The sequence below is a fragment of the Chelonia mydas genome, chromosome 27 (assembly GCF_015237465.2).
Source record: "Chelonia mydas isolate rCheMyd1 chromosome 27, rCheMyd1.pri.v2, whole genome shotgun sequence".
Classification (NCBI taxonomy): domain Eukaryota; kingdom Metazoa; phylum Chordata; order Testudines; family Cheloniidae; genus Chelonia; species Chelonia mydas.
In genome coordinates, this window is record NC_057860.1 from 4,326,468 (window position 1) to 4,348,699 (window position 22,232).

A 22,232-nucleotide genomic window follows, 5' to 3' on the forward strand; every position below is an offset into this window, starting at 1 on the left:
ATCGTGTATTTGAATAGCCCTGTTATCTATTAGATAGAGCTGGTTAAGAAAAAACAACAACAATCTTCTCCTTTTCCTTGGAATTTTGTGAACTTTTTTCATTGGTTCAATGAAAAATATTTTCTAAAATATTTTGAAAAAAAAAAAGATCTAGTGGGGGTGGTAGGGAAAATGCTCACTTCATTCTTCTCCCCACTGGAAAGAAGGGGTTGGGGGTGGAAGAAGCGAGAGAAAGTGGGCTTATGCGTACAGGGAACAGGATGAAATTGTTCCGTGAAAAGGGAAATAATTTATCCAAAGCGAATTTCATGGAAGTTTCTGGTTTGGGGGAAAGGGTGGTTTTGGATGGAAGATTTTTGAGCAGTGCCAATATTCAAGCATATCCACAAGGTTCTAAAGGCCTGAGACGAAGTCCACTGGATTCGGTTCCCACTGGGTTTGGATCAGGTCTCAAGTTCCCTCCATGGTCTCCAGGAAATATTGACTACTGAGTGCTTAGTGTCTTGCCCACTGAAATGAATGGGAGCTTTGCCATTAACGGCCAGGGCAGAGGACTGGAGCCCTTTCCGAGGCCTAGCTCTATTACACAGCCCCACTGGGGAATACGAAACCTGCCTTTAGCCTCACTTGAGAAGAGCAGGGAACCTCTTGTGTCTCTTGTGAGCCACGTGGGTTGGCCCTGCTGGGCTGTGGTGGGTGTCAGGGAACTTGTGATCAGGCCTTTGGGGGCAGTGCAGTGACAGGGAATGGATGGGGGAGAAAACAGGACCTCATAGAAAATTCCAAGTTCTAGAGTTGCAATTCCAGATTCCTGCCCTATCCCCAGACAACTGACTGCCCAACAGTCTGGTGGTTCAGACACCGTCCCTCAGGGAGGCGTCACTCCCGGTTTGATTGGCTGAACACTCCTGGCAGGCTACGTGCTGCTCTTCTTGTGTGCCTGTAGCTCCTGCTAGCGTCAGCTGGAGTTACACATGCAGAATACAGTCGACATCCTCGTGCACTTGAACAGGTGCATGGAGCCAAAGCATAACCCCTAGCAACACCTCTGCACTTCCTGTTGTGAAGTTTCCTTGCCCTGAAGGCAGAGGGAGCTGCTAACTAAATTTTAGCTTTTTCCCCCCTGTAAAAAACCATACATATGTTCTATTTAAAAATGGTTCATAGCCAGAGAAACATCATGCTGGGATCACCTCACTGTGGCTAGCACTTCTGCCCACCGCTCCGAGACAGATTGGGGTCCTTCCACAAGAGTGAGTTGGGAACTGCTGATTCATTCAGTCTAATAAAGCTACAGGATGAGTTGACTTATTTTTGTCAGCAACATATGCTAGGAGCGCATGAAGATTTCCAAAGTCTCACAACGAGAGACTTTTAATTATTACGTTAATTTATTACCAAAATAGCTAACGAATTCTCTACTGCTTCTTTCCATTCCAGCTGTTGAAATGCATCTTAAAAGAAAAAAAAATCTGCTCTCATCATAATTATGCAACCTCCCCCCCCCTCAACACACACACCACACACACTTGAAACAATTAATCCTGCTTGCGATTCATGGTTACGTATAGTATGATTTAATATACAGTATAAAAACCAGTATGTGAGAGCGTTTGTGTGGTTGTGAGATTAGCAACTCCTTTAATTTTTAATTTGTATTCACACTTTATTTTTATTGGAAAATTTCAAAACTTGAGTGTGTTGAGGGATTTTTTGATTGAGTTTGTTTTATTCAAGAAGTAAATTACAAAATTGTGAGAGTAGAAAAAAACAAATGACAGATACCTGCTCCCACTGCATGGAATTACAACTCTTGGAGTGGCGCATCTCAAAAAAATTATTTCCTTTGAACTAAGACATCTAAACAAACGAACTGACTGCGTTAGTACTGAATTTTACAGCAGTAGGGCTCTCGCTGTCTTCAGAAAGTAAAGAGAAGCCAAAGGTGGAAGCTGCACTGCAAAATATTAATAAATATATTCAAGATATCTGTTTATTCATTCTGAGTTGAGAATTAAAGATAGGAAAGAGCTGCAAACAGCAAGGGAAATGAGTTGAGGGTTAAACACAGAAACAACGGCTGCCAACAAGAAAACACAAAAGTAAATTGGCTGGACCTTAAAAAAAAAAATGCAAGCACAAATAAAAGGGCATGGAAGAACATATTGCATTGCTTTGTCTCCTGCCTGTGTCTTGTAAATGCTTCAGGCAGGCACTGACTCCTAACAGGTCTGTAAAGCGCCATGCACGCTTTCGAGCATTATATATATATATATTTCCAGACTGTCTCAGGCCATGTATCCTTATACACAAGGCACAGGGCAATCAAACTCCCTCCACCCTCTTATAAAACAAAACAAGTTCACTCACCACCATCACCCCTCGAGCAGCAGCCCGACTCAAGACACGGGCTTTTCTCCATGGCACTGACTAAGTGGGTCCACTGGAACTTCATTTGTGCTGAGTTACCTCACTGAATCAGGGCCTAAGCCCTAGAGGTGCAGCAGAAGGTGCCTCCAGGGGTTCCAGTGCATCCCCAGTGCCCGTGCAAGTTCTCGTACAGAGGACTTGTCTATGTAGACTGGAACTGCGCAATGACTTGGCATGTAAGTCTACTAAGTTGCTGTGTGGATCTTGCTACCATGCACTAAAAGTTCTGTAGTGCACTTTGTTTTAGGTAAAAGTACATAGGAAACGTACACTAGGAAACATTTAGTGTAAGGTAGCAGGGTCCACTAGGCAAGTCAGTGCCCAGCCCGCTAGCACGCTGTAGATTTACTCCCCACTTGCAGTGAAGTAACAAGCCCTGAGATGGTTAGTGCGATGATAGCAACTTTGATTTCAGTGGTCACAGTGGAAAAGCAACAGTTTCTCAATTCAGTGGGACCCAAGCCATGGGCCAGATCCTGCTGTCGTTTGGTATCTGTAAGGTGACCAGATAGCAACTGTGAAAAAACAGGACGGGGGTAACAGGCACCGATATAAGAAAAAGTGCCAAAAAACGGGACTGTCCCTTTAAAAATGGGACATCTCGTCACCCTAGCCATCTGGTGTAGTGCCACTTGCTGACAACAGGCCTGAAGCAGAGAGTTACTACTGAACTTCAAAAGATTTGTTAAGTGTGTGGGTGTGGAGGCTGGGAAATCCAGTCACTTGGCTTCTCCCAATCGGGTGTACGGCCCAGATTTTTCATTGTGCTGGTTGCTTGCTCGCTCGTATACAACAATCTTATAATTATAATTATTATTCTTTGTACATATATATATTTGTTGTTATTCAGAGAATCTCGCAGAGATTTAAAAATATTAATTAAGCCTCCGCACATCCCTGGGTGGTAGGTAAGTGTTATGATGTCCCTAATTACCCCCATTATGTTGCAGGGCTATAAAAAATTATTTGGAATCTATTATATGAAAAACAAACCTGCATTGATTACACATTTTGCAAGTGACTAGGAATTATCAAATTTTTCCTGACTGATGGCTCCAGTGAAAAGGAAACCAAATATAAAAAGTGAGTTCTGCCTGGAATAACTAACTACAGACATATACAGCCCTGTCAGAGTATGAAACCAATTTCCCCTGAACCCACATACTTTTAACACTGAGTCACAAGGCCATTTCACACACGAGACTGTCACTTTTCAAAGCCTTCTTTCGACCTCGCCCTCTGCGTTTCTGTTCCGGCTGGGATTGTTCAAACCCAAGCTAACTGCCCAACCAGAGTTGTGACCACAAACTGAAGTCAGCAGGTTCAGGGCAGGTTTATGCTCGGCCAGGAGATCAGGGGCTGCAATGAATGAAATTTGCTTCAGTAGGTGGTGTTCAATACCAAATCAGAGAGGCGAGCAAATGCCTCAGCACTGCCCTCCGCTCCAGGAGGTGCCATCTTTTGGACACGACAAAACAGAGTTGCTGTGTGCTGTTAACCCTTAGGACAGGAACATGTCTGTGGTCCTGTGTAAAGGGACAGGAATTTAACTCAGCTCCAATCTCGCTCCTTCACCAGTACAGCCTCCCCTCTCTTCCTGCTCAGTTCCAGGAGCTCTCTCCAGGATTGGGCCAAAAGAAATCTGATGAGGTTCAACAAGGACAAGTGCAGAGTCCTGCACTTCGGACGGAAGAATCCCATGCACCGCTACAGACTAGGGACCGAATGGCTCGGCAGCAGTTCTGCAGAAAAGGACCTAAGGGTTACAATGGACGAGAAACTGGATATGAGTCAACAGTGTGCCCTTGTTGCCAAGAAGGCTAATGGCATTTTGGGGTGTATAAGTAGGGGCATTGCCAGCAGATCGAGGGACGTGATCGTTCCCCTCTATTTGACATTGGTGAGGCCTCATCTGGAGTACTGTGTCCAGTTTTGGGCCCCACACTACAAGGAGGATGTGAAAAAATTGGAAAGCATCCAGCGGAGGGCAACAAAAATGATTAGGGGACTGGAACACATGACTTATGAGGAGAGGCTGAGGGAACTGGGATTGTTTAGTCTGCGGAAGAGAAGAATGAGGGGGGATTTGATAGCTGCTTTCAACTACCTGAAAGGGGGTTCCAAAGAGGATGGATCTAGACTGTTCTCAGTGGTAGCTGATGACAGAACGAGGATTAATGGTCTCAAGTTGCAGTGGGGGAGGTTTAGGTTGGATGTTAGGAAAAACCTTTTCACTAGGAGGGTGGTGAAGCACTGGAATGGGTTACCTAGGGAGGTGGTGGAATCTCCTTCCTTTGAGGTTTTTAAGGTCAGGCTTGACAAAGCCCTGGCTGGGATGATTTAATTGGGGATTGGTCCTGCTTTGAGCAGGGGGTTGGACTAGATGACCTCCTGAGGTCCCTTCCAACCCTGATCTGCTATGATTCTCCCATACCCCCAAGCAAGCAATGAGCCTCATGTTCCCCCACTCACCTCCCCGTCCCAGTTCTATATTCCACCACACCATGGAAGGATACAGAGAATGGGAGAGAAGCTGGGAGAGGCTCAATGGAAAGCCTGGGAAAAGTGGGAATCCCAGTCGGAGAGAGACAGGGTACAACTGGTTCCCTCCAGAAACAGATTTTTCCTTGTTCCTGGCATAATGTTCCCTGTAGGTCTTTACTGGCCAGACCTGACGGAACTAGAGACTTCTTGGTATCCAAGAATTAAACCGCTCCTGCATTTCCACCTGATGGTGGCTGCATTCAACAGCAATTTCCATGTACAATTTTCAAAGTCACCTGGGATGAATCATAGGACTGGAAGGTTCCTCAAGAGTTCATCTAGTCCAGTCCCCTGCACTCATGGCAGGGGTAAGTATTATCCTAGACCATCCCTGACAGGTGGTTGTCTAACCTGCTCTTAAAAATCCCCAGTGATGGAGACTCCACAACCTCCCTAGGCAATTTATTCCAGTGCTTCACCACCCTGACAGGAAATTTTTCCTAATGTCCAACCTAAACCTCCCTTGCTGCAATTTAAGCCCATTGCTTCTTGTCTGATCCTCAGAGGTTAAGAAGAACAATTCTTCCCCCTCCTCCTTGTAACAACCTTTTATGTACTTGAAAACCGTTATGTCCCCTCTCAGTCTTCTCCTCTCCAGACTAAACAAACCCAATTTTTTCAGTCTTCCCTCATAGGTCTTGTTTTCTAGACCTTTAGTCATTTTTGTTGCTCTTTTCTGGTCTTTCTCCAATTTGTCCACATCTTTCCTGAAATGTGGCCCCCAGAACTGGACACAATACTCCAGTTGAGGCCTAATCAGCGTGGAGTAGAGCAGAAGAATTACTTTTGGTGTCTTACTTACAACACTTCTGCTAATACATCCCAGAATGATGTTCACTTTTTTTGCAACAGTGTTACACTGTTGATTCATATTTAGCTTATGGTCCACTATGGCCCCCAGATCCCTTTCTGCCATACTCCTTCATAGGCAGTCATTTCCCATTTTGTATGAGTGCAACTGATTGTTCCTTCCTAAGTGAAGTATTTTTCATTTGTCCTTATTGAATTTCATCCTATTTACTTCAGACTTCATTTATCCAGTTTGTCCCGATCATTCTGAATTTTAGTCCTATCCTCCAAAGCACATGCAACCCCTCCCAGCTTTGTATCATCTGCGAACTTTATAAGTATACTCTCTATACCATTATCTAAATCATTGATGAAGATATTGAACAGAGCTGGACCCAGAACTGATCCCTGCAGGACCCATTTGTTATGCCCTTCCAGCATGACTGTGAACCACTGATAATGACTCTCTGGGAATGCTTTTCCAACCAGTTTTACATCCACCTTATAGTAGCTCCATCTAGTTTGCATTTCCCTAGTTTGTTTATGAACAGCACAATGTTCATGCAACCTAAACCAACACTGGCTCTCTTAGTAACGCTGAACAGCACTGCATGTCAAAGAATCATAGAAGATGAGGGTTGGAAGAGACCTCAGGAGGTCATCAAGTCCAACCCTCTGCTCAAAGCAGGACCAACCCCAACTAAATCCAGAAGCAACATGCAACTGAATTTAAGGGTCAAAGAGCTCATCCAGAGCCGATTACTCCGAGTACCCAAGACACTACTCAGAGATAAATGTAACATCCTGTAAATAAGGCCTCTAACCTGTCAAACTTGTCCTGACTGCTCTATGGCATAGGGTTCTTTACAATGTCTCCTGCATGCCAGGGCCTCAGCCAAGCATTCAGTTCCTCACTGGAAGATGCTAGCCATGGGTGGTGCCCAAGGAATGGTGATGCGGCCTCACCTTCTTCCTGCCCCCCACCACTAGCTTTCATCTGTGCTCAGCATCGCCCCTTCTCTCCCCATCCTTTTCCAGTTAAAGGCACTGAAGTGGGGTTCTCATTCCCATCCCCCAAGCCCTCTCCATGGGGCATTCGGAGCAGCTTGGTATGTCTCATGCCAATTCACACCCAAAAGCCTACACAGGCATTTTCCTCTAGAGAGAAACATAAGAGAATTCATTTTGGTGACTATCGGCCCATGCTTATAACCCTCACGAGTCTCTAGAGCCAAGATACGCCAGGTAGCTAGCTGGAAGGCATAGCCAATGTCATGAGGATTCATGTTCTGCTATCTGAGGGACAAATTTTGTTGGGTCACTGGAAGTTTCATCGGGCCTGTCTGTGCCCTTCCTAAACCAGATGTGAAGATTCTTTCCTGCTGGAGAGAAGACCCCCTCAGGCTACCATAGGAGGAAAAGACATGGGCCTGCCACTTACGGCCAAGAGATCTTGCCCTGTTTCGGCCTGGTCTACAGGGTCTGTAAACAGCCTGCAAGGGGTCATGGGAGAATTCAGCCAGTGCATGCACTGCATTGGGCCGCAAGAAGCCAATGCTTCCCCACGAGCCCTGCTGCAGGGTGCATGCCAGGAGCAAGGAATTTGGGCTGCCCTAGACTGGAGTAGCCCATAAAAAGCCCCGGTGCGGTACCAGGCCCCAGAGCAGCCTTGAACGCTGAGGGCTCCGAGAGACAGCACAGATTTTCAGCCAGCCTTTTGCTAAGAACGCTGGGTCCTGAATTCACTCTCAGATCCCGTCGCTTTCTGTTCAAAGCCTGAAGGAAAGGCAGCCATGCTGCTCACTGTGCTGGGTTACAGAAAGACGGTCAGTCTTCATAAACAAACAATCTCTACAATGTGTTCTTGCAATGTTAAACAAGCTGGAGGCTAAGGGTGAGAGACTGTATCTTTCAGAGATGAAAGATAAAATTAATCTTATAATTAACAGGGCAGAGAAATCCACTTGGAAGTTCTTACGTTTCAGTCTCTCAGTGAGCTTGACAAATTTAACTGTGGCCCTGACAAACTCAATGTATTGCTCTGTCAGCATTCACTTCTGCGAATGTCCTCAATGAGACACAGTCCGGGGGTCAATTTTACAGCAGATCCTTAAAAGGCGGTGAAATTCTTCAACGAACAATACAAGCCTTCCTCGTCTCTAATTTCTATTAGGTCACCTTGCTTATTCCCCTGGGCAGTAGAGGATTGTTTCCTACACTGTGTTCTGGAGTGCTGAGTCTCAGGTGAGTGGCCCGCCACCAAAAAAAAAAAGGAGATTCTGTTAGGAAAAAAATCTATTAGACCTTGTTGTTGGGAATTTTCCCTTGACATTTAGCATATTTGTTCAATTTCATCCTATTCTATCACCCTAAACACTTCATAGCTAGTTATCACATCCACCTTCGGTGCAGGCAAGTTATGCATATGTCATTCCTTTAATCTTTCTTCACAAATCAAAACCTACAGCCACTAAATCTTTTTGCTGTGTTGTTCTCTCAATTTGTCAAAACATTTCTACCATTGAGATGCCCAGAATTAAACACAGTCTTGCAGTTTCATCAGAGTCATATATTGCTGCCCTAGACTGGGGCAGGATCTCTCTTTATACTGCATGAAAAGTAATGTAAGTATTCAAAACAGGCCTAAATTAATGCTGGTCAAAAAATCTGACAGAACAGTTTTCCATCAGAAAATGCTGATTCAATAAAATCAAAGCATTTCAATATTTATAATATAATTTATGTATAACACAAAAGTCAAATGATAAAGTCAAAACAAAATATTTTCAGAATATTTCATTTAATCAAAAACTCTGGTAGACTTTTCAACCCAATGTGGGACAAAATCGAATTTCAAAACCTCAGAATTCCCTGTGTGATGGCAATTCCAAATTTCAACCAGTTCTAGCCCAAATCCTCTTGACAGACATGGCTGTATAGGAACAGCGAGCCTACTCTAAAAGCAAACGTCAATCCCTCTTACCGAAATACAGAAAAGGAGCATGGTTTTGGCAGACGGTCGTACTGATGATGAACGGCACTTATGGAAGGAGGCTAATTTCAATTCTACGGTTCCATCAATAGTGATGAAAGTGGGGGGCCTGTAGCACAGATCAGAGGACGTAATTTTACAATTATTGAGCCAAGTCCTGCTCACCTTACTCAACTTTGGGACATTCTGTCCCCTGTGCTGATTACTTCAACTCCCTCCCAATCTCTGCAGCCACCTCCCCCCCCCAACCTCCCTCCATCTCTCCTCCTTCTCCTTTCTCTTATCACCCATTACCCTTCCCTTCAGTATCCCCGCTCCTTCCTTTGGTGCCCCTGTTCGATCCTCCCAACCAAACCCCACCCAAAAATCAAACCCACCAAACCCAGCAAAAATCATGGCTCTTATGATGGATGCTTTGGAAACACGGAATAGTCAGAGACTATAATATCAGTGTTAAATGTATCTTCAAGGACTTGCTCGTGATTGCATTCAACAGGTGGACTACAAAATGTCAAAGCTGAGGGAGTAATTAATGCAAATCCCCAATACTGAGAACAACGCATGTGACAAGTTCTTTTGAAGTTTCACCCCCTGGGGAAATAGCATAGGCTGGTTTGACTTGGTTCAAGAAACCTACGAATATAAAGGACATGAGACTGGAAAAAATAACTGGTCTGACCTACACGGACATGAGATGGTGACCAGAGACAGGCCCTCTGAGAGGGCCCTGAAGTACTTTAATCCTATCAGAGATGTGGAAGACGAGTGACACCTGGAACACAAGACCTACATAGAAGCTGTTTTTAAGATCTGTTTTCTCCACGAAGCTTTTGTTCTGAATAAACAGTACTTTGCTTTGTGAAGACTGGCTGATCATGAGTTTACCCCGTCATTGCTCCCAGGACAACAGGACTAAACCCCGACCTGCTGAGATAAACACAGTGAACTGCATGTGTCTGCAGCCTAAAGTACGGGATCCTGCCTGCAGGGATAGATTTGTGGGATCCCCCCAGAAAAAGGTGATGGCTAGAAGTCGGAGACCTAAGCGGTCGTCCTTAAGGTGGTGACCAAGGGGTAAAAGTTGCAGTTAACCCTTGAACTGTGATAGCATTAATATGATATTTGTCGACCATAGCTCTGCTTATATGTTCTATCCCTTCCCCCTTAACCCTTTATCTGTCTTGTCTAATTAATTTTTTAGTTCTTCATGGCATGAACTCTCTCCTGCTATATCTGTACAGCACCAAGCGCAGTGGCACACTGATCCTACTGTCTCACAGGTACTACTGTAATAAAAAAGTCAGCATCATAATCAATACCATTGCCGCCTGGTAAGTAGAATGTAGCCTTGACAGTGTTGTTCTAAGAACAAGATAGAGACTAAATCCAACTGGCTCCATTTTGTAGTTTTTTTAATGCCCGTTGTACAAATCAATAACATATTTAAAGCTTCCATCCCACACCACAGTAATTAAATGCAATGCACTTCTCTTCCAGAACTAATGGTGAAAGCAAGCCAGATTCTGAGTTATGTTTAAAACCCGAGTGCTAAAAAAATATATATATATTGGAATTTTGTTATAAAAAGGGAGGGCTGTTTGTTAGCAATTGGGTAAAATAGTATATTTGTAGCATAGCAAGTAAGAAAAAAAAAACACTGGCAAAATACTATGCGATTTGCTATGGCAGTGCTAAATATTTCCAGTTACAAACAAGGTTCTTACAGATACTACAATTTTATGCCAACCCATGCTTCAAGCATACTGTATAGCTCTGCAGTCAGAACTAAACAGAATATGAATCCAATGTTGGTGTCTCTGCTATTTAGTTTGATGCATGCCAGCCAGGTACCTGGCAAGGGTAGCTTATCCAGAAAACCCCCCAACTTCGCAGGCATACAAGAACAAGGCGGGTTTTTACAGCACTTCTGGCAAATGAACCATGTGCACATCATACATTATCCTGCAGCAAATTAGCACAGAAGTCTCTATCCAGTTATTATTCCATAATGTCCCTATTCAGAGAGTAGATGAAGATGGTTCTAAAATGAATTGTGAACACGGATATCTATTGACTCTAGAGCCAATGAAGCAACCCAGTAAATCACAGCTCTCGATATGGTTTGTTTCACAGAAGTGTAATAAGGAAACAGAATGAAACCTCTCATCTCTCAATGCAATTTGTATACCTCCCCTATAATGTATGTCTGGCTAGTTATGGTTTTCTAGTCAGTGTCACAAGTAAGATGACTACCTTTATTTGGAGGGATCTTAGATCAAGATGATGTAATTAGCTCTCCTCCTAAGTTTCAACATATGGGGTATATTAGCAGCTTTCTCATAAAAATCAATACACATGGAATGGGAGAACTACGATAAATATTCTTCAAATGAAAAAGGAGCTTTAGGGAATAAATCAAGTGATATAGAACATAGAATTGACAGAACAAAAACAATGGGCAGTACAGTCCAAGTATCTAGATATGTCCATTTGCTTCACAGCAAGGTGAATACCACCTATAATTAAGATTGGCAGAATGTTTTGGTTTTGGTTGTTTTTTTTTAATACTTTTAACAGATCATATCAATGTTTATTTTTAAGCATTTTTAAAATATACATGTTTATTGATTTACATTGTTATGGTTATATGAAATTCATAGATTCATAGGAATGTGGGGCTGGAAAGGAACCTTGAGAAGTCTTCAAGTCCAGTCCCCTGCACTGAGGCAGGACCAAGTAAACCTAGACCAGCCCTGACAGGGTTTGTCCAGTCTGTTCTTAAAAACCTCCAATAATAGGGATTCCACAACCTTCCTTGGAAGCCTGTTCCAGAGCTTAACTGTCTTTATAGTTAGAAAGTTTTTCCTAATATCTCACCTAAATCTCCCTTGCTCCAGGGTAAGCCCATTACTTCTTATTCTACCTTTAGTGGACATGGAGAACAACTGATCAACGTCCTCTTCATAAAAGCCCCTGAATCTATTGGAAGACTTATCAGATCCCCGTTCAGTCTTCTTATCTCAAGACTAAAAATGCCCCCATTTTTTAAAAACTTTTCCTCATAGGGCAGGTTTTCTGAACCATTTTTGTTACTGTCCTCTGGACTCTCTGCAGTTTATCCACCTCTTTCCTAAAGTGTGCTGCCCAGATCTGGACACTGTGCTCCAGCTGAGGCCTTCACCAGTGCCGAGTAGAGCAGGACAATTACCTCATGTCTCTTACAGACAACACTTGTGTTAATACACCTCAAAATGATATTAGCCTTTTGTGCAACTGTATCACACTGTTGACTCTCATTCAATTTGTGATCCACTATAACCCCCAGATCCCTTCCATCAGTACTACCGCCTAGCCAGTCAGTCCTCATGTTGAAGCTGTGTATTTGATTTTTTCTTCCTAAACACAGTTATTTGCTCTTGTCTTCAATTAATTTCATCTTGTTGATCTCAGACCAATTTTCCAATTTGTCAAGGTCGTTTTGAATGCTGTCCTCCAGAGTGCTTGCAACCCCTCCCAGCTTGGTGTCATCCACAGTTTTATAAGCATACTCTCCATTGCATTATCCAAGTCATTAATGAGAATATTTAATAGTACCAGATCCAGGATTGACCCCTGTGGGATCCCACTAGATCCACCTTGCCAGTCTGACACAAACCATTGATAACTACTCTGAGTACACCCACCTTACACTAATCTAGACCACATTTCCCTAGTTTGCTTATAAAAATGTCATAGAATCATAGACTATCAGGGTTGGAAGGGACCTCAGGAGGTCATCTAGTCCAACCCCCTGCTCAACGCAGGTCCAATCCCCAACTAAATCATCATGTCATCTGGGACTGTCCCCAAAGCCTTATTAAAAAAAAAATAAAAAAAAATCAAGATTGATCACGTCTGCTGCTCCCACAGAACCATGAACCCTGCCAAAGAAGGAAATTAGGATGGTTTGGCATGATTTTCTCTTGACCAACCCAGGCTGGCTATTCTTTATCACCTTTTTAACTTTTAGGTGCTTACACATTGATTGTATAATAATTTATTCCAGTAGAGTCACAGGCACAGAATTCAAGGCAACAAGGGGCCAGCAGATCATCTCATCTGACCTCCTGTACCTCACAGGCCACCAGCACCCACACACTGAATCCAACAACAGAAATGAGACCAAAGTTTTACAAACCACAGCAGAATTGACTCTTCCGTGCTATAGGCAGAGAACAGGAGGGACGGAAGTGCACCAGTGCCCAAGGACAGGGAAACGATGAAGTGAGATATACCCAGATAATCATGGCAAGTGACCTGTACCCACATGCTGTGGAGGAAGGTGAAAAAAACCCCAAAGTCACTGACAATCTGACTTGGGGAAAATTCCTCCCTGATCCCTTTCCAGGTATCAAAGATCAGCAGACTCATCTCTAAATTCCACAGGTTTTCTCTATTATAGGTTTTATGTTTTGTTTTTGTCTTTCTATTTTTATCAGTTTAAAAAGTCCCATTGCAGTAAAATTATGAAGGGGGTCACAATTATTTAATGACTGTAGATGGTGAGATTCAAAACGTGAAAGCTTTATAACTGTTCAACACAAACTGTCAGCATCACATATCAAAATAAATATCTTGAAATCAAACATCAAATTCTCAAGCAGCATTTTTCTTACTTTGCCTGTCTGGAAATTTCTATGATCGTGGATGGAAATATCTTTTCATCGACTTGTGCGTGGGTGGTGAAATTGATATTTACCAACAAAAATCTAACCCCTTCAAGCTTATCTATGATACCTTAGTCCAGCTTTGCCATTGTATTATACTGGAGAGACTTCCTGCATGACTTCAGCTGAGTGATCAACTTATGTCCTAAAGTCCCCAACTCAGGACACCATTTAAGCGTGTGCTTAAAGTGCTGTCCTGAATAATTATGCTGTCCTGAATAAGGGCTAAAAAGCATAAGACTCAACAGCTTCTAAGACCAGATCCTGCAAATGGATATGCCCAGACACAGCCATGGAAGTCAATTGGGCTCCTTACAGCCTTGAGCAGAACCATTTGTAGAACGTAACCCGGTTCCATTTTTATTCTTGATACCATAACTGGGGAAGCCAGGCCAGATTCTGCCTTTTCTTAACACCCATTCAAACACACTGATAATTTTTTCTCTTCTTTTATACTCTTGCGTATATTTGCTATTCACATATATATGTAATCATGTTTTCATTAAACCACACTATCTCCCTGTACATCCTGCAGCAGTGAGTTCCACAAATTAGTTGTGCAATGCAGAAAAAATACTAAAAAAAACCCCAACCCCATATCTATTTTGAATTTGTTGTATATAATTTCAAATGTCTCCTCCCTCTTGCATTTTGGGATATGGTAAACAGGAGCACTCATGTTTTTTTTCCTTAGGCATCCAAGTAAGTATCTGAACTGCAAAATACCATGCTTACTTGTATACATCCAATATATGTTCAGCTGCTTTACCTGCTTTATTTCACATAGCTGGAGCTATGCACAACAACACTCTTTTGATTAAAAAGAAAAGGAGTACTTGTGGCACCTTAGAGACTAACCAATTTATTTGAGCATAAGCTTTCGTGAGCTTAAATAAATTGCTCAAATAAATTGGTTAGTCTCTAAGGTGCCACAAGTACTCCTTTTCTTTTTGCGAATACAGACTAACACGGCTGTTACTCTGAAACCACTCTTTTGATTGCTTATTCATGCAATCACTTTTTCTAACTGCAGAAAAAGCAGATGCTTTGCATGACACACAGACTCACCTCAAAGCACTTTAATTTTGAACATGAGAACAAGTTCTGCCTGCCCAGCCCACCCCCAGCTCACACTGGAGTCAATGATTCTATGAATGCAAGCTGCTTAGGTGGTATCTGAGACTAGAATCTGGAATCCCCAGAACGTCTCAAACCATAGAGTCGTGAATTCTCTTCCTGTGTGTTAACGATAACTCACAGTCAAGCATCAACAAGTCAGCTCAGGACTCAGCACTTTAGCTTGATTGGCCTGCCTAGCCGCAACATTGCAGCCACGTCCAAGTGCTGATGCACAGCTCATTCCTCTGCTCCTACCCTCAAGAGGTGGATTTTGAATTCTCTGCCTTGCCAATATAAGCAGGAAGGACGGGGAAAAACACGTTCATTAGTCTTCTTCGGGAGTAAGAAACAGCTGCTGCAGTCTTTGGTAGCTGGGTGGTTAGCTGTAGCATCAAACAGAAGTCTGCATTTGATTCCTACACTGCTCTCCCTGGAATCTTCCCATAATATCAAGGAGAAACAGTGCTTGAGGCTTTGTGTTTCTCAGGATAACAGTGCCTACAAATCATCTCTTCCTTGCTCTCTAAGACTTTAATAAGAGTTCATTAAAACCTACAATCAAGTCTACTGCACTCGTAAATGAAGAAAAAATATGTAGGCTATAAAAGGGAGAGTGGCTCTTTTCAAAATGCAGGTTGAATTCCCATTTGCTTCCTCCTCTCTGCTCCTTGCTTATCATTCATGAGTTTCCCTCCACTGCCCTATAGGTGTGTGTGTATCTATGTCCTAAACAATTGCCGGCAAAGACCAGACCTCTCCCCTCGTTAGCAAAGGCACCTTTATTAGTAAGACAAAACTCTGCCACTTCTGCCCATAGATACAATAGCACATGCTAGCTCAACGGTACTGGGCTGATCAAAAGAGACCCATAGGGTGTCTTCCTTTCTCTCCCCTATCTTTACAGTTTAGCAGCCAGCCAGCCTCACATGACAAGTTTGAGAACACTGTTCCTTTTGATTTTAGGTATGCAGCTCAAACTAGGCTTACAGGCCAGGGAACTGAATTAGTCTCCTGTGTGCAGCAGCGGCAGCTAGAAGTAACAAATAGATTTCCCTAAAGACTCTCAGCACGCATGGCATTTAAATCACAACCTGCCTCCTTCTCTCCTTGACATCACTATAGGACTGGAACAGCAGAGTATTCCAGTCAATGGAGCAGGAAAGGGGCATTCAAAAAAGTCAAATGATAGCTGCTATTGATGAAGGCGCATTCAATTAGCTTTCTCCCCAAGAGCAGCACCTTATTCCACAAATAATCCCAGAGAAATCAAAGGGATGGCTTGCACAGTAACGTTCCCCTCATGGTGAATAAGGAAAGCAGAATTGGCTCCTAAGCTTATTCTTCACTGCAGGGTTCACTTGAGTGTTGCCCCTAACTTGACTCCTGTCCACACACAAAAGCCCTGGACTCAAGTGCAGCGGTGCTTTTAACATGAGTTGCCTGGCCCATCAAGGAGGTAAGCTACAGCTCAAGTTAGCACAACCGATGAGCTGCTAACACAATCTCTCTTCACCAATGTTCTTTCACATGTGAGGAAGCTGGGTAGACACAGCGCTTACGTGGGGAGATTTTGCTTCCCCGGTTGGGGCTGGAGAATTATGGAGACTCAGGGTATGCTGGGAGTCCTAGCCCCTCTGAGGAATAAAGTCACAGGAAGCACTGGAGGGGGTTGTCAGCGTGGGAGGACTCGAGTGGTGGTTTTTAAAGCAGAAGCCCTCACACAAGGAAGGCGGCTCTGTTGGGAAACAGTGCTCTTTTATTTGGGGCTACCCTATATGAGGCTCTGTAGTCAAGTCGTGGGAGGAAGGGGAAATCAGAACTGTGGAGACAGGAGTGCTTTGTCCTTAAGTGCACACAGCACGTTTTGTAGGCAGCCACGTGGGAGTGGAGTACTGGGGATTCACAGGATGGTTACAGAAACTCAGGGCTGAAGGGTAAGAGGGGAGGGTCTATAAACCTGATCTCCTCAGGATTGTTAACACAGTGATTAATGATCGTAGCGATTACTAACAAGTTTAGAAACATTGTGAAGCAGCCCATAGGACTTGGGCAGAGTGAACCGCAACCTAGAAAAGGCGGGAGGGACTGTTTTGTTCTATGACCTTGTGCGTGTGTTTTTACTTGCCCCATATGCCATCTTAAAACAAAGCTGGTCTATGTTTCTGTTTTATCTGCACTTCCAAGGACAGTGCACTCACATTTAACCCATCCAGGGCTGAACTGGGACCTGAACCCAGGTGTCCTGCACTGCAGGTCAGCCGTGCATTTCAAACTCTCACACAACCCCTCTCACAGTATAATTCTGCCCAGAGCTTTCTAGACCAATGTCATTTCACAGTGTTGCTTCCTCTTTGTCAAAATAATTACACCCATATGCCCCTCTATAGGTGCTGGAACTAGGGGGCTGCCACACCCCTGGCTTGAAGTGGTTTCCATCATATACTGGGTTTACAATTCGGTTCAATTGTTCTCAGCGCCCCCACTATACAAACTGTTCCAGCCCGCCTGTGCCCCTCTAATCCAGAGTTAGTTCCTTGTCTATTCCAGGCCCAGAACACTTGGCAAACTCACAGTAAAAACCCAGAATGAGCTGAATATTGATGCATTTCAGTTCTGATCACCAATACACGATTGCTTTATATTACAAAGCTGGCAGCCAGCATGTCCCTATTAACATCTGCAAAATCCCATTGGGAGGTGGCAATCCCTCAGCAAGAATTGTGGGATTTTGGCTCCAACCTCTCCCTCCCTCAAAAAAAAAAAAAAAAAAAAAAGAGTAAAACCACCATGAACTTGAACTTTGAAAACAATCTAGTAGGCTCTGGATGTTTGACTGATATGGTCCGGATCATGATAGTTTTCAAAAGGCAACCTGTTCCAAGCTAGCCCTCTGACTTTCCCCCAAAAAGAGAGTGCGGGTGGGAACAATTGTCTCTCTCTTCTAGGAACAAGGGAGGGAGAAATCCACAATGGGTGAAATTCTGGCCCCACTGAAGTCAAAGAGTGTTTGTTGCCAGGATTTTCCCTTTGCTTGAGGCTGGGGGAAGGAACTAGGTCACAGCCCCGCTGCTTGGGGAGGAAGAAATCAAATACTAACTGGCTTTGGCAATGGGGAATCAAGTGCTAAAACAGGGCCTTTATTCTGCCTTCAGCTTACCCGCACAACTCCCAGTTGGAGTTTTGCTAGTCAATGGGTGGCACTTACAGCCCCAGAGCGTCAGGCTGGGTAAGACTCATGGGAAGCAGGGGGAAAGAAAAGGACTCGATCCTGGGCCACGCTGGGCTGTGGGCTGGTCCCTCAGGAAGGTAACAACTACTGGGGAGAGCGGAGCTGACTTGGAGACAGGAGAGGGTGTGCGCGCTGGAGGAAAGGGGTGGGAAGAGGACAGTGAGGTCCTGATTTGGAGGAGGGAGTTGAGATGGGGAGAGAGCTCAAGCTCTAAAGGAGGGGAGAGCCTGCCCTGGTTGTCCCGGGCCCACTCACCGCAGAGAAGTTCTGGGGCCCGCACAACTCGCCGCGGTACTTGCAGGAAAGCAGCATGTCCTCCAGCTGGTGGCCCAGGCGGTCCATAAAGTCGGCGCCGATGCCCTCGTAGTGGCGGGGCGGCAGGAAGAGGCGGAAGTCGGCGAGCTTGGCGAACCACTGCAGGCGCGCCTCGTCGCCGCGGAGCAGCTCGGTGAGCAGCGGGCGGGCGGTGCGGTTGGGCAGCAGCAGCCCCAGCCAGTGGCCGGCGTAGTAGAGGTCTCCCTTGGAGAGGCGGGGGAAGCGCAGCGGGTTGTTGTTGCAGAGGGTGACGGCGGGGAAGGGCAGCTGGCGGCTCCACTCGGAGCGCACCTGGGTGTGCGAGGGGAAGGCGAGCCAGTGCAGCAGGCGGCTGGAGGACCAGGAAAGCAGCAAGCCCAGCGAGGTGCAGAAGGCCAGCACCCAGAGCGCCCGCCGCTGCAACGCCGCCCGCCGGGCGCACATCTGCCGCAGCCCGTGCAGCCGGGGGCGCAGCAGCTGGGCCCGGCGCGCCCGGCGGCCCCGCGCCATGGGCGCTCCCCTCCGCTGCCGCAGGGCGATCGCGGCCGCGCAGCCGGGGCCCCAGCATTCAGTCAGGCCTCGGCCAGCAGCGGCCCCGAGCGGCTGGGGCAGCCGCCATGGGGAGCCGCCGGCGCCGGCAGAGGGGAACTCTCAGCCGGGCAGGAGCTTCGGCAGCGCAGCATGCCCGGCGCCGCCTCCCACCCCTGGGAGCTCCCTGGGGCGGACAAGCCCCCGCCCGGGCACCCTCTGCCTCAGTCCCCGACCCCCCCTAGAGCCTCTTCTGCGGGCGCCCCTCTCCAGGGGCCCCGCTCAGCCCCCTCTCCCTGCCGGGGCGCAGGCGCTTGGACACTCGCTCTGCGGGCACCTGCGCCGGGCACCGTCTTCTCCGGGCTCCCACTGCGCTAACGCCCTTCCTCCACCCCCGAGCCGCCCCCCGGGGCTGGCGAGCTGCTGCTGCCCCGGCGAGCCCGGCGTCGGCGCCCGCTGCGCTCCCCGCGGGAGGCTCCTAGTGTCTAAGTGCGGCTGGCAGCTTGCGCCCGTCCCGCGCTCTCCAGGCTCCGCCTGCGCTGGGGGTCGCTCATGAGGCCATGCCTGGGGAAGGGTGGGCGGGGGCCGGTGCCCTCCCGCGGTCAGCGCCGGGGCTCAGCTGGGGTTTCCTCGCTGTGCTGGCCGAGACGCTCTGGAATCGCTCCCCGCTTCTGCCTGGTTCCGGCTCGGGATGCAGCTTCCTTCTTCCAGCAACGCGGCTGAAGAGGAGGAGGAGACGCCGCAGCGACGGTGGCAGGAGGGGGGCGAGCCTTTCTGCGGTTCAAATCCCCAGCCTGGGGCCGGGCGGCGGGATTCAGGCCGCCGGGCACAAGCTCCCTCCTCCGGCTCCCCGGGGCGCACGATTCCCCCAGCGAACTGCAGCCTCTGATCCCGGGCTGAGAGAGGTGGAAGCAGCAAGTTCCCCTCCCCGCGCCGGCTCTGAGCAGATCTGGGTGTCCGGGAGCTTCAGCCGTCCCCGAGGTGGGAAGAGGAGCGAGCCTGGACCCCTCCTTGGCACCCCTGACCGCGGTGCGCCCTGGAGAGGCAGCGGGGGCTCCTTGAGCGCAACCTGCTACTGAGAACCAGGGCATGACGCGCCCGGCTCCAGCGAGGAGGGGAGTGGGTGGGGGCTGGTTTGCCTCCGGGTGCGTATTAACCCTGCCCACCCTCCAGCCATTTGGGAAGGCGAACCCCTCGCCTGAGGAGCAACAGTCTGTGGGGAGGGCGAGGGCACGGATGTATTTTTTTGTCTTCTGGATTCATGGGTTGCTTTGGGGGGATCGAAGGAGTGGCACAACGATTGCTCACAAGGGTTAGATTAGGCGGGTTTGCCGGGGGGATATAACCAAGGGTTAATTGTTTGCTTGGGGGGGGGGGGGCCTCTTCATGAGCACTATAGAGGGGCGGTGTCCCTGGCCTCAGTCCCCCTCAACGGGCAGCCCCACCTATCCTCCCCATCTCTCTCCATTTCCCTGGTTGATTCCTAGAAAGGAGAAGACAACAACATATAACTCAGCCCTCTTCAATTAGCTCAGGCCCCTGCATAGTGTCATTTACAATTACAACTCTGTCTCCCCCCCCCGCGAATTTTCTTTCTGGTTTGGAAGTTTCATTTGCACATCAGAACAAACAGGCTAGGCTCCCCCTCTCTGCTTTGTTGCATTTTTGATAGCTCTGGCAATCATGTTGCCTACTTTAAGCCAGACTGTGTTCTCTCCTTCAACAGCCAAGGGGGGGGGGGGGTATCATTATATTCACAAGCAGAGACTAATAAAGGGAGGGCTTTAGAGTGCCAATTACAATGTTATGGGTTTTAAAAAAAATCTTTTGTATATTTCTATTTAAACTGAGAGATGCAAGGCTAAGATCCATTACAAACAGCCCCAATACTGCAAAGTTTAAAAATGGAGTGACATCAACTTTACTATTATTATTAATGTATATCATGAGAGCACCTAGACCGGGGTGGGCAAACTTTGTGGCCGGAGGGCCACATCAGGGTTGTGAAACTGTATGGAGGGCCGGGTGGGGAAGGCTGTGCCCCCCAACCAGGATGCTGTGCCTGCGCCCTGTTCACCCTTCCCACTTCCCGCTCCCTGTCCCCTGACTGCCCTGACCGCTATCCACACCCTGACAGGACCCCCGGGACTCCCACACCCTATCCAGCGCCCCCATCCCCAACCACCCCAGAACCTCTGCCCCATCCAATGGTCCCCTGACTGCCCCCCCCCCCCCGGACACCCCGCCTCTAACCACTCCCTGTCCCCTGACTGCCCCCGGGACCCCCTCCCCCGCCACATGGGCGCATGCCACCTCTGCCCCCTTACCCTGCTGCTCGGAGCAGCAGGAGCTCGCAGCCCCGCTGCCCTCGCAACAGTGTGGCTGCAGGGGCCGGGGAGGAGTGGAGGAGGGGCTGGGGAGGAGCCTCCCGGGTCAGGAGCTCAGGGGCTGGGCAGAACAGTCCCGCGGGCCCTAGTTTGCCCACCTCTGACCTAGAGGCCCCAGTCAGGACTTACACGCAGAAGGTAGTTCCTTGCCCAAAGCTCTGGAGGATACAGGTTGTTACAACACATTAATAGTGATGTGCATGGTAGTATTATAGTATGCATTGTATATTTAAATGTTGGGAAGTTATGTTAACTCATCCCACAGTTCTGTTCACCCATGCCAAGTTTCCCACAACATTTTGCAAAGCTGAAGTCAGCTTTGTCATTAAAAATAATAGAAAGCCTCTCAAAGCTAAGAGACATGAAAGGTGTGTCCTAGCACAAGTTGGGATGTCCCTCTACATGGCTGGTTTGGAATGTGGGATCCAAAACAGCGATAAGGAAAGGTACAAAACAGCAAGTTAAGGAACTGGAGGGTTGGCTCTTAGGTAAAAAGGCAACGTGCTTTTTAACTTGTAAACAGCCATAAGCTAAATAGAGAGAGTTTTAGGGTTGTATCTTTGAAGCAAACCTGTTTGAGGTAGACGTGCTGCGAGATAAGAAGGTATGTATGTCTTCATTTTGTATTGTGCTGTTTTGTCTTTAGCCAAACTCAGTCAAATGTATGGTCTCTTTGGTTCCTTGGACACTTTTAATAATGAACCACAAGAGTAGGCAGTCACTTGGCTATACGTATTATACAACTACATGTTGATTAATAATATTTGTATAACACCTACGATGAGTTCACAGGGATTGTTTCACCTACTCTTCTGAAATGCAGCCACCTTTGGCACGTGAATTTGTCTGAACTGCCTTCATTTTTCATTATGATTTAAATGAGGAATAAATAATAGACATGTATAATATCAAACAATAGACTGCACTATCTGCCTTCGACCCAGTGTGATATTTTAGTCTAAATTCATTGTTCTTATGAGTTTTGTTTTATTTTGCATATTTTTACCCAATAGATGGAGCCATTACCGCCTTATATCTAGATCCTTTTGAGAGTGCTTTTTAGATGTGATAGACCAGCTATCGTGTGTAGTCCTGGGGATATTCTCATCTCCCATTAGGTACCATGAAAACTATGGCTGTGTTCCTGCAAACATTTACACACATACTCCACTTTACTCCCTTAAGATGCCTCCATTATCTTGGATGGGATGGCT

The 22,232-nt window shown here is 46.6% G+C and overlaps 1 protein-coding gene across 3 annotated transcripts in view; it reads right to left on the minus strand.

Annotated features, from left to right (window-relative positions):
* The window catches only part of ASIC2 (acid sensing ion channel subunit 2), a 1,285,436-nt gene that overhangs the window by 387,987 nt on the left and 875,217 nt on the right, over positions 1-22,232 (minus strand). The window contains exon 1 of one of the 3 annotated variants that reach the window (XM_037887013.2): positions 18,065-19,758. The exons of the other annotated variants lie outside the window; for them this stretch is intronic. Within the exon in view, the coding sequence (XP_037742941.1) occupies positions 18,065-18,613 (549 nt within the window). The 5' untranslated portion in view covers positions 18,614-19,758. Of the gene's footprint in view, positions 1-18,064; positions 19,759-22,232 lie in introns of those variants that run through there. 3 annotated transcript variants of the gene reach the window in all.